Source organism: Panulirus ornatus, chromosome 68, assembly GCF_036320965.1.
Source record: "Panulirus ornatus isolate Po-2019 chromosome 68, ASM3632096v1, whole genome shotgun sequence".
Classification (NCBI taxonomy): Eukaryota; Metazoa; Arthropoda; class Malacostraca; order Decapoda; family Palinuridae; genus Panulirus; species Panulirus ornatus.
The window spans coordinates 10,918,606-10,932,871 of NC_092291.1; the positions used below are offsets into that span (position 1 = coordinate 10,918,606).

The 14,266-nt window shown below is 41.7% G+C and overlaps 2 protein-coding genes across 3 annotated transcripts in view; one reads left to right on the forward strand and one right to left on the reverse strand.

Annotated features, from left to right (window-relative positions):
• The window catches only part of LOC139747411 (hemicentin-1-like), a 206,042-nt gene extending 205,077 nt beyond the window's left edge, over positions 1-965 (forward strand). Inside the window, exon 110 of the mRNA XM_071659742.1 lies at positions 23-965. Coding sequence (XP_071515843.1) covers positions 23-122 — 100 coding nt within the window. The 3' untranslated portion in view covers positions 123-965. The remainder of the gene's footprint in view (positions 1-22) is intronic.
• Positions 966-4,975: 4,010 nt separating this feature from the next.
• LOC139747259 (uncharacterized) lies at positions 4,976-13,838 on the reverse strand. 2 transcript variants are annotated; one of them, XM_071659350.1, is made up of 3 exons: positions 13,067-13,838; positions 11,064-11,381; positions 4,976-6,664 (listed from the first exon to the last, which is right to left on the reverse strand). In XM_071659350.1, the coding sequence occupies exons 2-3, from the start codon at positions 11,340-11,342 to the stop codon at positions 5,048-5,050; spliced, it is 1,896 nt and encodes a 631-aa protein (XP_071515451.1). In that variant the 5' UTR covers positions 11,343-11,381; positions 13,067-13,838; the 3' UTR covers positions 4,976-5,047. The 2 variants fall into 2 exon arrangements, with proteins under 2 accessions (XP_071515451.1, XP_071515452.1); XM_071659351.1 differs by lacking the exon at positions 13,067-13,838 and adding an exon at positions 12,544-12,629.
• Between the last annotated feature and the right edge of the window lie 428 nt (positions 13,839-14,266).

Below are 14,266 nucleotides of genomic sequence, written 5' to 3' on the forward strand. Positions count from 1 at the left end.
CCACTGATATTGTATGTTGCAGGATGGTGGTAGAGGCTGTGTCGTATGATGAGTTGGAACATTTTATCAAATACTCCACAAGGTTCATCATCTTTTTGCACATTTCAGAGTACCCTTACTAATTAAGCAGATGTAAAAGTATTGAAAAATTTTAATAGCCAAATAGAGAAACAGTGAGTGAATCCACAAAGAAGTGTCTTTGTGTTAACTTTACCTGTATCATATATTTAGTATTTATTTTTCTTATTAATTAATTGTTATTTTGGGTTAAAGACTGCTACCTACTAATAGAATATAGTGCTAAGTATGTATGTCACAGAGTTGGATATTCTAGTAGTCTCCTGAAATTACTCGTAGAATAAAATGTCATTTAGGCATAACTTACTGAGACAATGTAAAGATTCCCATGAGTAAGTTTGACTAATTAACACCATCATTAGTTGTATGTATTGACTATTTTAGTGAGTACTCAGCAAATATTGACATGAACTGACAGGAATGAAATAACAGGCTGTAGATTTAGAGTCGGCAAAATTCTTTTTAGTCTTTTGAAAATTCACATTATACCCTTAATGTAGAATGCATTTATATTTAATGTAAACACATTTCCTGTTGTATTTAAAGTAATTACTTTTTTATAGCATTAGAATTAGTGTATCATATGTAGATTATAGTCTCCCTAGATTTTTAGAGAATATCATGGGTATGGAGGAAGACTGTGTCTACCTCTAGCATAGTATTGTTCCTCTCAGTTGATTAATATATAGTTATTGACTGTGTTAGAGTGTAAGAATTAGTGTTCTATGTGTATTTATGAAGTTTGTGCATGCATATTTTGTGCATAATGACATGTTTGATTATTTGCAAGGAACGCCTTCATATTTTAAGAGTAAACTGGCCATGATTGTTTACAGATTATCATTCTATTAACATTCCATAGTGTGCATTCAATATAGACTTGAATTTCTCTGTGTATCATTCAAACATTTCATTAAGACACACTTGAAGTAGATGAAAAAGTTATTTTGGTCTATGATTCTCTTTAGTTCTTTAAAGGAAAGTGGTAGTTGAATTTCTTGATATCTGTGTAACTAACACACTACACTCTTAAGAAACTTCTGAGTTGAATAAGAACCTTGTTGCAATTTGATGTCCCTTACCTTGCTACCATGGCAAAATCTTATTGTAGGATTGTAGGTATTTTACAGACTGTGAAGTTACCTTTTTCTGCACTTTGAGCAAAATGTTGAACAAGATCTCTCATAGATTATGGTTGCTGACTATTGAACACCTACTTGTGTCAAATGTCAGTAAAGCTTGAAACATCTGCTCAAAATATTTGCTTGTTCTGATATTACAGAGTAAACCAGTAGTCATTTATTTGCACAAAGATGTATGAATGTATGTTTCTAAACATTGCCTGCATTTGTTTATGTCATGAGCCAGAATTTATCTTTGGCAAGATTGGATCTTCTTCAATGAACAAAAAGGAGTGAATATATTTCAAAGAGTTTCTCAATCCAAAGAAATTTTTCCTCTCTATAATTGTAGTGCAGTCTTAAAGTTGCAGATGTGTAAAGTGGGTCCCTGGGTTATTTGATTAAATCAGTCAATAGGGTCCAATGGAACATAACAATAATGTTATCAGAACTGAGGGTTATTAAATAAGGTAAAAGGAGAGGAGGGAAGCTCTTGGTCTCCCCACTTTGGAAGAATTAAGGATAAGTAGTGATGGGTGATTTGAATGCAAAGGTGAGTAATGTGGCAGTTGAGGGAATAATTGGTATGCATGGGGTGTTCAGTGTTGTAAATGGAAATGGTGAAGAGCTTGTAGATTTATGTGCTGAAAAAGGACTGATGATTGGGAATACCTGGTTTAAAAAGCGAGATATACATAAGTATACTTATGTAAGTAGGAGAGATGGCCAGAGAGCGTTATTGGATTACGTGTTAATTGACAGGCGTGCGAAAGAGAGACTTTTGGATGTTAATGTGCTGAGAGGTGCAACTGGAGGGATGTCTGATCATTATCTTGTGGAGGCTAAGGTGAAGATTAGTATGGGTTTTCAGAAAAGAGGAGTGAATGTTGGGGTGAAGAAGGTGGTGAGAGTAAGTGAGCTTGGGAAGGAGACCTGTGTGGGGAAGTACCAGGAGAGACTGTGTACAGAATGGAAAAAGGTGAGAACAATGGAAGTAAGGGGAGTGGGGGAGGAATGGGATGTATTTAGGGAATCAGTGATGGATTGCGCAAAAGATGCTTGTGGCATGAGAAGAGTGGGAGGTGGGCTGTTTAGAAAGGGTAGTGAGTGGTGGGATGAAGAAGTAAGAGTATTAGTGAAAGAGAAGAGAGAGGCATTTGGACGATTTTTGCAGGGAAAAAATGCAATTGAGTGGGAGAAGTATAAAAGAAAGAGACAGGAGGTCAAGAGAAAGGTGCAAGAGGTGAAAAAAAGGGCAAATGAGAGTTGGGGTGAGAGACTATCAGTAAATTTTAGGGAAAATAAAAAGATGTTCTGGAAGGAGGTAAATAGGGTGCGTAAGACAAGGGAGCAAATGGGAACTTCAGTGAAGGGCGTAAATGGGGAGGTGATAACAAGTAGCGGTGATGTGAGAAGGAGATGGAATGAGTATTTTGAAGGTTTGTTGAATGTGTCTGATGACAGAGTGGCAGATATAGGGTGTTTTGGTCGAGGTGGTGTGCAAAGTGAGAGGGTTAGGGAAAATGATTTGGTAAACAGAGAAGAGGTAGTAAAAGCTTTGCGGAAGATGAAAGCCGGCAAGGCAGCAGGTTTGGATGGTATTGCAGTGGAATTTATTAAGAAAGGGGGTGACTGTATTGTTGACTGGTTGGTAAGGTTATTTAATGTATGTATGACTCATGGTGAGGTGCCTGAGGATTGGCGGAATGCGTGCATAGTGCCATTGTACAAAGGCAAAGGGGATAAGAGTGAGTGCTCAAATTACAGAGGTATAAGTTTGTTGAGTATTCCTGGTAAATTATATGGGAGGGTATTGATTGAGAGGGTGAAGGCATGTACAGAGCATCAGATTGGGGAAGAGCAGTGCGGTTTCAGAAGTGGTAGAGGATGTGTGGATCAGGTGTTTGCTTTGAAGAATGTATGTGAGAAATACTTAGAAAAGCAAATGGATTTGTATGTAGCATTTATGGATCTGGAGAAGGCATATGATAGAGTTGATAGAGATGCTCTGTGGAAGGTATTAAGAATATATGGTGTGGGAGGCAAGTTGTTAGAAGCAGTGAAAAGTTTTTATCGAGGATGTAAGGCATGTGTACGTGTAGGAAGAGAGGAAAGTGATTGGTTCTCAGTGAATGTAGGTTTGCGGCAGGGGTGTGTGATGTCTCCATGGTTGTTTAATTTGTTTATGGATGGGGTTGTAAGGGAGGTAAATGCAAGAGTCCTGGAAAGAGGGGCAAGTATGAAGTCTGTTGGGGATGAGAGAGCTTGGGAAGTGAGTCAGTTGTTGTTCGCTGATGATACAGCGCTGGTGGCTGATTCATGTGAGAAACTGCAGAAGCTGGTGACTGAGTTTGGTAAAGTGTGTGGAAGAAGAAAGTTGAGAGTAAATGTGAATAAGAGCAAGGTTATTAGGTACAGTAGGGGTGAGGGTCAAGTCAATTGGGAGGTGAGTTTGAATGGAGAAAAACTGGAGGAAGTGAAGTGTTTTAGATATCTGGGAGTGGATCTGTCAGCGGATGGAACCATGGAAGCGGAAGTGGATCATAGGGTGGGGGAGGGGGCGAAAATTTTGGGAGCCTTGAAAAATGTGTGGAAGTCGAGAACACTATCTCGGAAAGCAAAAATGGGTATGTTTGAGGGAATAGTGGTTCCAACAATGTTGTATGGTTGCGAGGCGTGGGCTATGGATAGAGATGTGCGCAGGAGGATGGATGTGCTGGAAATGAGATGTTTGAGGACAATGTGTGGTGTGAGGTGGTTTGATCGAGTAAGTAACGTAAGGGTAAGAGAGATGTGTGGAAATAAAAAGAGCGTGGTTGAGAGAGCAGAAGAGGGTGTTTTGAAATGGTTTGGGCACATGGAGAGAATGAGTGAGGAGAGATTGACCAAGAGGATATATGTGTCGGAGGTGGAGGGAACGAGGAGAAGAGGGAGACCAAATTGGAGGTGGAAAGATGGAGTGAAAAAGATTTTGTGTGATCGGGGCCTGAACATGCAGGAGGGTGAAAGGAGGGCAAGAAATAGAGTGAATTGGAGTCATGTGGTATACAGGGGTTGACGTGCTGTCAGTGGATTGAAGCAAGGCATGTGAAGCGTCTGAAGTAAACCATGGAAAGCTGTGTAGGTATGTATATTTGCGTGTGTGGACGTGTGTATGTACATGTGTATGGGGGGGGGGGGCATTTCTTTCGTCTGTTTCCTTGCGCTACCTCGCAAACGCGGGAGACAGCGACAAAGTATAAAAAAAAAAAAAAAAAAAAAAAAAAAGAAATGATAACCATGTACAAGTTCCTAGGAGGCCACAGTAATGTTAATTGAAAACAGCTTCTTGAAATCAGAGGAGAATCAAGATAAAGAGAATATAACTCACTTGTATGGGGAACAGTAAGCACTTCAACAGAGGAGTGCATAAGATTTATAGATAGGAAACAAGCTAAGAAAAGGAGAAATGGATGTGGGTTGCATTAGAAAATATGAAAGCCTGTATGGTAAAAATGCAGGGTAAGAGATGGGCCACCAAAGTTGAAAGTATCCCTCTATATATACAGAAATAAGGAATAACAAATAGATAATATCACAAGAGACTCATATTATCATAGAGTTAGTACTGGGTACCAGTGAAAGAAAGAAAAGATAAGGTATCAGTGAAGAGTCAGTTATATTTCAGCAGGTGAAGTCAGAAAGCTAAATAAGAGATACCTTATGTGCAAGGTTAAGAATGCATATCACTCAGGCAGTGCTACTACCCACCTCAGGTGTATGTAAAATAAATAACAAGCTTTTCCTTTACATATATTGAAACTTGTAATGCATATTCAGTTTAAATGAATAAATCTAATAAACAATGCTCAAGTTCTTGGCCAGCCATGCAGATTGCCCCAGTGCACTGTAAGGCTGGTGTTCTGAAAATGTCGCCACACACGCCAGAAGGTACACCCTGACAATTCTTCTAAAAACAAGTGTTGAAGATGTGGCAAGCGACCTACTAGCTGATAAATTTGGTTTGCTGATGGTTGCCATTCAGAGCCATCTTTAACATGCAAGTGTAGAACTTGGACATCACTGGTAAGTTTATCCAGTATTGGTGCCAGCCCATGACACACACTCAAACTAAGTGTGGTGAGCTTTGGGGCAGCCACCAGCAGAGCCTGTAAGAGTGTCAGCCAGCGTGTCAGGTGTTCTGCCTCAGCTAATGGCTCATCATCATCACCAGGACCATCCTCATGGAGGCTTAGATCCTCAAAACTCATGGACTTGGGCATTTCTAGGCAACCTTGAGTATCAAGAGGAGCTTCCACCATGCTCCGGTTCCATACACGCAGTTTGAGTCTTCTTAGGTTGGGACACAGTTGCAGAAAAAGTTGCAAAGTAGCTGCATGAAGCCTTTGTCCTGGAGTATTTGCTTCAAGGGTAAGGGACTTTAGAAGAGAACCATAGGCACAAAGTGTTGGCATAAGTATGGCCCGAGTGAGTCTGTCTTCACTGTTTACATTTACATGTAGTTCAGACAAGCTTGGCCATTCCCCAGTTAGTTTGGCTAGTTGCCTGCCAGAATCTTCACAAACTCCTAGTGTGCTATGGATTGCACAGTCAAGGATGAGACTCTTTACCTGTGGGCAACACCATGCCAGATGATATAGTTGCTCTAGACCCACATTGTACACAGTTCCATTATCTAGGAATACATTTGATATAGACAACTGATTTCCCATTGACATAACTGGTAACAAAACATCATGTGCATGTCCTGAATAACCATCTTCAAAAAAATTAGTCTTCCACTCACAACTCACCCTTATTAAGTCAGGATAGTAAGTTAAAAGCAGTCTGTGAAACTCTTTTGCCACTTCAATTTTACCATAGGCAAGTTCAACTTCCTTTAGTGAGGTAAATGTTATGTTTACCAAACTAGTCTCACCATTCCTAATTTCTCTAATGAGCTCCCTCTTCGAAGCTCCACAAAAAAATGCAGCACAGAAAGCTTTCATAGATATTACTTGCCATGGGAAGCTGTGTAAAAGGTAAAGTCTTTCCAACTGTTGACATGATCTGCTCACGGCCATGAGAATCTCATCAGTGATGTTAATGTGAGAGATGAAAAGTGAGTTGAGGCAGGGGGCCCCCTGCAGTATAGCAGTAAGAATGCTTGGGTACATCCCACCATAGATACTTAGTTTTTGCAGGTGAGGAAAAGGCCCTAGCCTGACCACCAACCGTGCCACCCACTGCTCCCAAGCAAAGGGCACAACACATCGTCTGTCCTTATCTCCATAATCTCGGTCTATAAACACTGTGTCCAGAAGCACGAGCTTCAGTAGCAGGCGAGAGAGGTGCTTGGGAAAGTCTTGGTCGTAACGTGGGTGAACTTCTGTCTGGGTGTTAAGTGCAACTCTGAGAGATTGTCCAGGCCCTGTTTGTATGCCTGGTACTGCCATCCACCATTCCTTCACTGCTGCCAACATTGTCTACGAAGACAGAAAGTTTAGAAGGTTAGTTAATCAGATGCTACCTCTACAAGTCCTGTTCTCTCTTATACATTTGTCACATTCATTAGTTATATATTTTTTTTCATACATATGTGCCATTTACTGCATTAGCATGGCAGCACCAAGAACAGAGGATTAAGCCTTAAAGGGAATATCCTCACTTGACTCCTTTCTCTGTTCCCTCTGTTGGTAAAAAAAAAAAAAAAAAGGGAGGGGAGGATTTCCAGCCACCTGCTCCCTCCCCTTTTAGTTGCCTTCTATGACACGCAGGGAATATGTGGGAAGTATTCTTTCTCCCCTGTTCCCATGGATTATTTATATATATATATTATATTTTTTTTATTATTATACTTTGTCGCTGTCTCCCGCGTTTGCGAGGTATATATATATATATATATATATATATATATATATATATATATATATATATTTTTTTTTTTTTTTTTTTTTTTTTTTTTTTTATACTTTGTCGCTGTCTCCCGCGTTTGCGAGGTAGCGCGAGGAAACAGACGAAAGAAATGGCCCAACCCCCATACACACGTACATACACACGTCCACACACGCAAATATACATACCTACACAGCTTTCCATGGTTTACCCCAGACGCTTCACATGCCTTGATTCAATCCACTGACAGCACGTCAACCCCTGTATACCACATCGCTCCAATTCACTCTATTCCTTGCCCTCCTTTCACCCTCCTGCATGTTCAGGCCCCGATCACACAAAATCTTTTTCACTCCATCTTTCCACCTCCAATTTGGTCTCCCTCTTCTCCTCGTTCCCTCCACCTCCGACACATATATCCTCTTGGTCAATCTTTCCTCACTCATTCTCTCCATGTGCCCAAACCATTTCAAAACACCCTCTTCTGCTCTCTCAACCACGCTCTTTTTATTTCCACACATCTCTCTTACCCTTACGTTACTTACTCGATCAAACCACCTCACACCACACATTGTCCTCAAACATCTCATTTCCAGCACATCCATCCTCCTGCGCACAACTCTATCCATAGCCCACGCCTCGCAACCATACAACATTGTTGGAACCACTATTCCTTCAAACATACCCATTTTTGCTTTCCGAGATAATGTTCTCGACTTCCACACATTTTTCAAGGCTCCCAAAATTTTCGCCCCCTCCCCCACCCTATGATCCACTTCCGCTTCCATGGTTCCATCCGCTGACAGATCCACTCCCAGATATCTAAAACACTTCACTTCCTCCAGTTTTTCTCCATTCAAACTCACCTCCCAATTGACTTGACCCTCAACCCTACTGTACCTAATAACCTTGCTCTTATTCACATTTACTCTTAACTTTCTTCTTCCACACACTTTACCAAACTCAGTCACCAGCTTCTGCAGTTTCTCACATGAATCAGCCACCAGCGCTGTATCATCAGCGAACAACAACTGACTCACTTCCCAAGCTCTCTCATCCCCAACAGACTTCATACTTGCCCCTCTTTCCAGGACTCTTGCATTTACCTCCCTAACAACCCCATCCATAAACAAATTAAACAACCATGGAGACATCACACACCCCTGCCGCAAACCTACATTCACTGAGAACCAATCACTTTCCTCTCTTCCTACACGTACACATGCCTTACATCCTCGATAAAAACTTTTCACTGCTTCTAACAACTTGCCTCCCACACCATATATTCTTAATACCTTCCACAGAGCATCTCTATCAACTCTATCATATGCCTTCTCCAGATCCATAAATGCTACATACAAATCCATTTGCTTTTCTAAGTATTTCTCACATACATTCTTCAAAGCAAACACCTGATCCACACATCCTCTACCACTTCTGAAACCGCACTGCTCTTCCCCAATCTGATGCTCTGTACATGCCTTCACCCTCTCAATCAATACCCTCCCATATAGTTTACCAGGAATACTCAACAAACTTATACCTCTGTAATTTGAGCACTCACTCTTATCCCCTTTGCCTTTGTACAATGGCACTATGCACGCATTCCGCCAATCCTCAGGCACCTCACCATGAGTCATACATACATTAAATAACCTTACCAACCAGTCAACAATACAGTCACCCCCTTTTTTAATAAATTCCACTGCAATACCATCCAAACCTGCTGCCTTGCCGGCTTTCATCTTCCGCAAAGCTTTTACTACCTCTTCTCTGTTTACCAAATCATTTTCCCTAACCCTCTCACTTTGCACACCACCTCGACCAAAACACCCTATATCTGCCACTCTGTCATCAGACACATTCAACAAACCTTCAAAATACTCATTCCATCTCCTTCTCACATCACCACTACTTGTTATCACCTCCCCATTTACGCCCTTCACTGAAGTTCCCATTTGCTCCCTTGTCTTACGCACCCTATTTACCTCCTTCCAGAACATCTTTTTATTCTCCCTAAAATTTACTGATAGTCTCTCACCCCAACTCTCATTTGCCCTTTTTTTTCACCTCTTGCACCTTTCTCTTGACCTTCTGTCTCTTTCTTTTATACTTCTCCCACTCAATTGCATTTTTTCCCTGCAAAAATCGTCCAAATGCCTCTCTCTTCTCTTTCACTAATACTCTTACTTCTTCATCCCACCACTCACTACCCTTTCTAAACAGCCCACCTCCCACTCTTCTCATGCCACAAGCATCTTTTGCGCAATCCATCACTGATTCCCTAAATACATCCCATTCCTCCCCCACTCCCCTTACTTCCATTGTTCTCACCTTTTTCCATTCTGTACACAGTCTCTCCTGGTACTTCCCCACACAGGTCTCCTTCCCAAGCTCACTTACTCTCACCACCTTCTTCACCCCAACATTCACTCCTCTTTTCTGAAAACCCATACTAATCTTCACCTTAGCCTCCACAAGATAATGATCAGACATCCCTCCAGTTGCACCTCTCAGCACATTAACATCCAAAAGTCTCTCTTTCGCACGCCTGTCAATTAACACGTAATCCAATATATATATATATATATATATTTTTTTTTTTTTTTTTTTTTTTTTTTTTTTGCTGTCTCCCATGTTTGCGAGGTAGCGCAAGGAAACAGACGAAAGAAATGGCCCAACCCACCCCCATACACATGTATATACATACGTTCACACACGCAAATATACATACCTACACAGCTTTCCATGGTTTACCCCAGACGCTTCACATGCCTTGATTCAATCCACTGACAGCACATCAACCCCGGTATACCACATCGCTCCAATTCACTCTATTCCTTGCCCTCCTTTCACCCTCCTGCATGTTCAGGCCCCGATCACACAAAATCTTTTTCACTCCATCTTTTCACCTCCAATTTGGTCTCCCTCTTCTCCTCGTTCCCTCCACCTCCGACACATATATCCTCTTGGTCAATCTTTCCTCACTCATTCTCTCCATGTGCCCAAACCATTTCAAAACACCCTTTTCTGCTCTCTCAACCACGCTCTTTTTATTTCCACACATCTCTCTTACCCTTACGTTACTTACTCGATCAAACCACCTCACACCACACATTGTCCTCAAACATCTCATTTCCAGCACATCCATCCTCCTGCACACAACTCTATCCATAGCCCACACCTAGCAACCATACAACATTGTTGGAACCACTATTCCTTCAAACATACCCATTTTTGCTTTCCGAGATAATGTTCTCAACTTCCACACATTCTTCCAAGGCTCCCAGGATTTTCGCCCCCTCCCCCACCCTATGATCTACTTCCACTTCCATGGCTCCATCCGCTGCCAGATCCACTCCCAGATATCTAAAACACTTTACTTCCTCCAGTTTTTCTCCATTCAAACTTACCTCCCGATTGACTTGACCCTCAACCGTACTGTACCTAATTACCTTGCTCTTATTCACATTTACTCTTAACTTTCTTCTTTCACACACTTTACCAAACTCAGTCACCAGCTTCTGCAGTTTCTCACATGAATCAGCCACCAGCGCTGTATCATCAGCGAACAACAACTGACTCACTTCCCAAGCTCTCTCATCCCCAACAGACTTCATACTTGCCCCTCTTTCCAAAACTCTTACATTTACCTCCCTAACAACCCCATCCATAAACAAATTAAACAACCATGGAGACATCACACACCCCTGCCGCAAACCTACATTCACTGAGAACCAATCACTTTCCTCTCTTCCTACATGTACACATGCCTTACATCCTCGATAAAAACTTTTCACTGCTTCTAACAACTTGCCTCCCACACCATATATTCTTAATACCTTCCACAGAGCATCTCCATATAAGAACTGTTGTTCTTAATCTAATGATATGGCAACTTGGCCCAGTAAAAGAATTTGTTTAAGCATTTATGTTGACAAGGGCAGTGCTTGCCAAAAGTCTTGGGCAGAAATGACTACATAAGCTCACCTTCACCTCCATCAAAGCATATTCCATAATATCTGCCTCTTGCCATGGTACATCCTCCTGGGAATTCAGTGGCCTTTCCCAGGTCTCATCCAAATCCTCATCATCTGTATCATTATCTCTTTGGTGTAGGAGGAGGCCAGCTGTGGCTCTGGCGATGAGAAGTTCGGCAGGGATGAGGGCTAGGGATTGGCGAATTTTGTACTCCGTGATTTTCACCATTCGTGCCACTATTGTCCGAGCTGACCATGCTTGCAGCGTGAGAGGCATGCACCATGCCATGATCTATGACTTCTCTTTGCCGTAACACTTATCATTTTCCTGATGAGAAAAGGGGTTTATTTTAGCCTCAAATAAACATAGGTAATATTCCTTACTGCCACCCTAAATCAGCATATAGCTCTAAAAAGGTAGTCATGGACAGAAGACCTCATCAAGAAAAAGACTTTGAATAACAAAAAGGATACGAGATTTTTAGAAATAAGGTAAATAATAATCAACAGTGTTTTGGGAAGTAGAAAGCCTGTACTTTAAAAAATGGGCTAGTCACAGCTGCTAGGAAAGACATGAAAAGGTAAGAGGTGTAGGGAAAACGTGAGACCGCAATGACCCATCATTGATTTGCAGATGGCAACAATACTTTTGAGATGATGACTTACCAACTACTGTGTCACCAAGCACATTTAGGACATGCAAGTATCAAGCATTCAGAAGTGGAAGTTAGATTTAGAGGATGGATATGATGAATTACAAGTAACAGTAATAAGATGTGAATGGAGAACCCTAAGGGGGCAGAAATAATCTGTGAACAGTAGGAAGGTTAAGAGGTCAAATAGAAGTCAAGTTTGTTGGAAACGTGGTTGTGACAGTCAGGTACTCATGTTCTGGCTGAAGAAATGTGTGTTTAGCTGTCCACAGTTTCATATTTTCTATTCTTAGGTGTAATTTGCTCAATATTACAATTGCAAACCAGTTCTCATAACATATAATATGTGTCTTGAGTGGATTAAGAGATCCAGTAGTATTCTGTTGATGTCTTTTCTAGATACCTCAGCGTTGTGTGTAAAATGCATCCTCCCATTCTCACTGGCATTGGGACTAAAGCATCTTCCACTGTGAAGACGCAGGCCATGTACTTTATAAGTTTTTTTTGCTACACTGCTCAACTAGGAGAATATCTACTAAGAATTGTGCAACGAAAGCACATAAGCAATGGCATGTAGAATATCAAGTAAGGTAAGGACAAGGCTTTTTGCTTCACAGTTATTAATTGGATTAAGTGGAATTTAAAAGATGAAAATGAGCTCAGGACAGGGTCTTCAACAGTCCATGGGGCAGAGACTTCCCTTGTCCTTCCCTCTATTGCGCCTGATCAAATTCATATTTATCTTCTATATCTGATTTATAATTACCCCCAGAACTTGGTGTTACCCATGACCACTTTTCTAGAGATTCTTGCAGCCCTTGACTGCACTGTACTTACAAGCATTGTAGCAATAAGTTTATTGATGAGACTTTAGTGGTACAGCCAGGTCAACGGTGACTTTTCACTCTCCAACCTCAAGCAGGCAGAGTCCAATATATATATATATATATATATATATATATATACTATTCGCCATTTCCCGCGATAGCGAGGTAGCGTTAAGAACAGAGGACTGGGCCTTTGAGGGAATACCCTCACCTGGCCCCCTTCTCTGTTCCTTTTGGAAAATTATATATACATATATATGTATATATATATATATATATATATATATATATAGAGAGAGAGAGAGAGAGAGAGCTTTTTCCCGCGTTAGCGAGATATTGCCGGGAACAAAGAAAGGCCTTTTTCAGTTACATTATCTACAACAAGGACCCACACAACTTCCCCCCCCCCCCTTTTTTTTTTACCTGCCCTTGTTCAGTCAATTGTCAGCACGTGCCCCCCCCCCCCTCTCTCTCTCTCTCTCTCTCTCGTGATTAAGACTGCAATGAATCATCGTTTACCAGCGGAGACTTACCCATTTTTGACAACGGCCGCAGTGGTCTTAAGAGGTATTGTAACCTTAGGCGTTACGGTATTCTGCGGTGGCAGCAGAGATCGTCCTTGTCTTATCTTTCCTGTTGAAGCAGGCCGAAGGCCCGTGCCCAGCGCCTCATTTAATTCCTCACCTGTCACTATACTCAGTACCTGCACTGTTAAACTTATGGAAGTCCTCTACATGGGGTGACTGCTTTCAAAGTTTTCACTAACCGAATTTCACTATAGTTTAAAAAGTAAGGTTCTCCGTATTCAGTAATCGTACTCAAAAACCTTCGGCCTAAAAAAAGTAAGAATAAAGATGATTTTATCAGAAACAGACGCAGTTTACACAGGAGGACAACAGACAAACTGGATCTATCGTGCAATGATGCAGCAGGGTGGAGCCTTACGACCACTCCTCCCACGTCTTTGGCCACACTTAAGGGACTTAACCCTTCGAACGGATAAAGGCATGATTATGTCTTTAGTGCTCTCAGTATGGCTATCATTACTCTACAGACTCTGTTGTCACCCTGTGTGTGGCGTATAGTGTGCTGAGGGTACGTTAAAAGGACAGTGTTATGACGAATATGGAGACATTCCTACACATGTGCAAGGATGAATGTTGGAGTAGGTCGCTCTGCCAGCTACAGCTGCCACACACGCCCTGCGGGGACATCTTTCACCCGCGCCCACTCACCAGCACTTGGGTATGGGGCACTATGTTGCACGGCCCAGGTTCAGGTGGTTCCACCATTACTGTGATACTATACATCATAATCTGCCAAAAATCTATCGTGTAATGAACATTGTAAACATCAGAATACATAATTAAACAGTAGAGGTATTTGATAGTACTCATTCCACTAGCAAACTATGGATCAGGATGCATAAGTATATAGTGAGACCATAAGGCAGAAGGAGGGAAAGGCGAGTCACGTGGTCCTTCTGTTGGATGCTTGAGTCGATGCTTGCTATCATGGTGCTACTGCAAGGAGGGATAAGTCGTTGCCGTGTTTCTAAGCTTGAACGGCAAGAGTCGGGGAACTAGGTTGCTGAGGTCTTGTGGCAGTGCTGCAGGAGGAAGGATGTTTTGACGAGGTCCCCAAGTTCTGCTGCAGAAGGCAAGATGTGTTGCCAAGGTCCTCCTGGGCTTTTGCAGCAGGGAGACGTTGCCAAGGTCCTGTTGGGCTTTTGG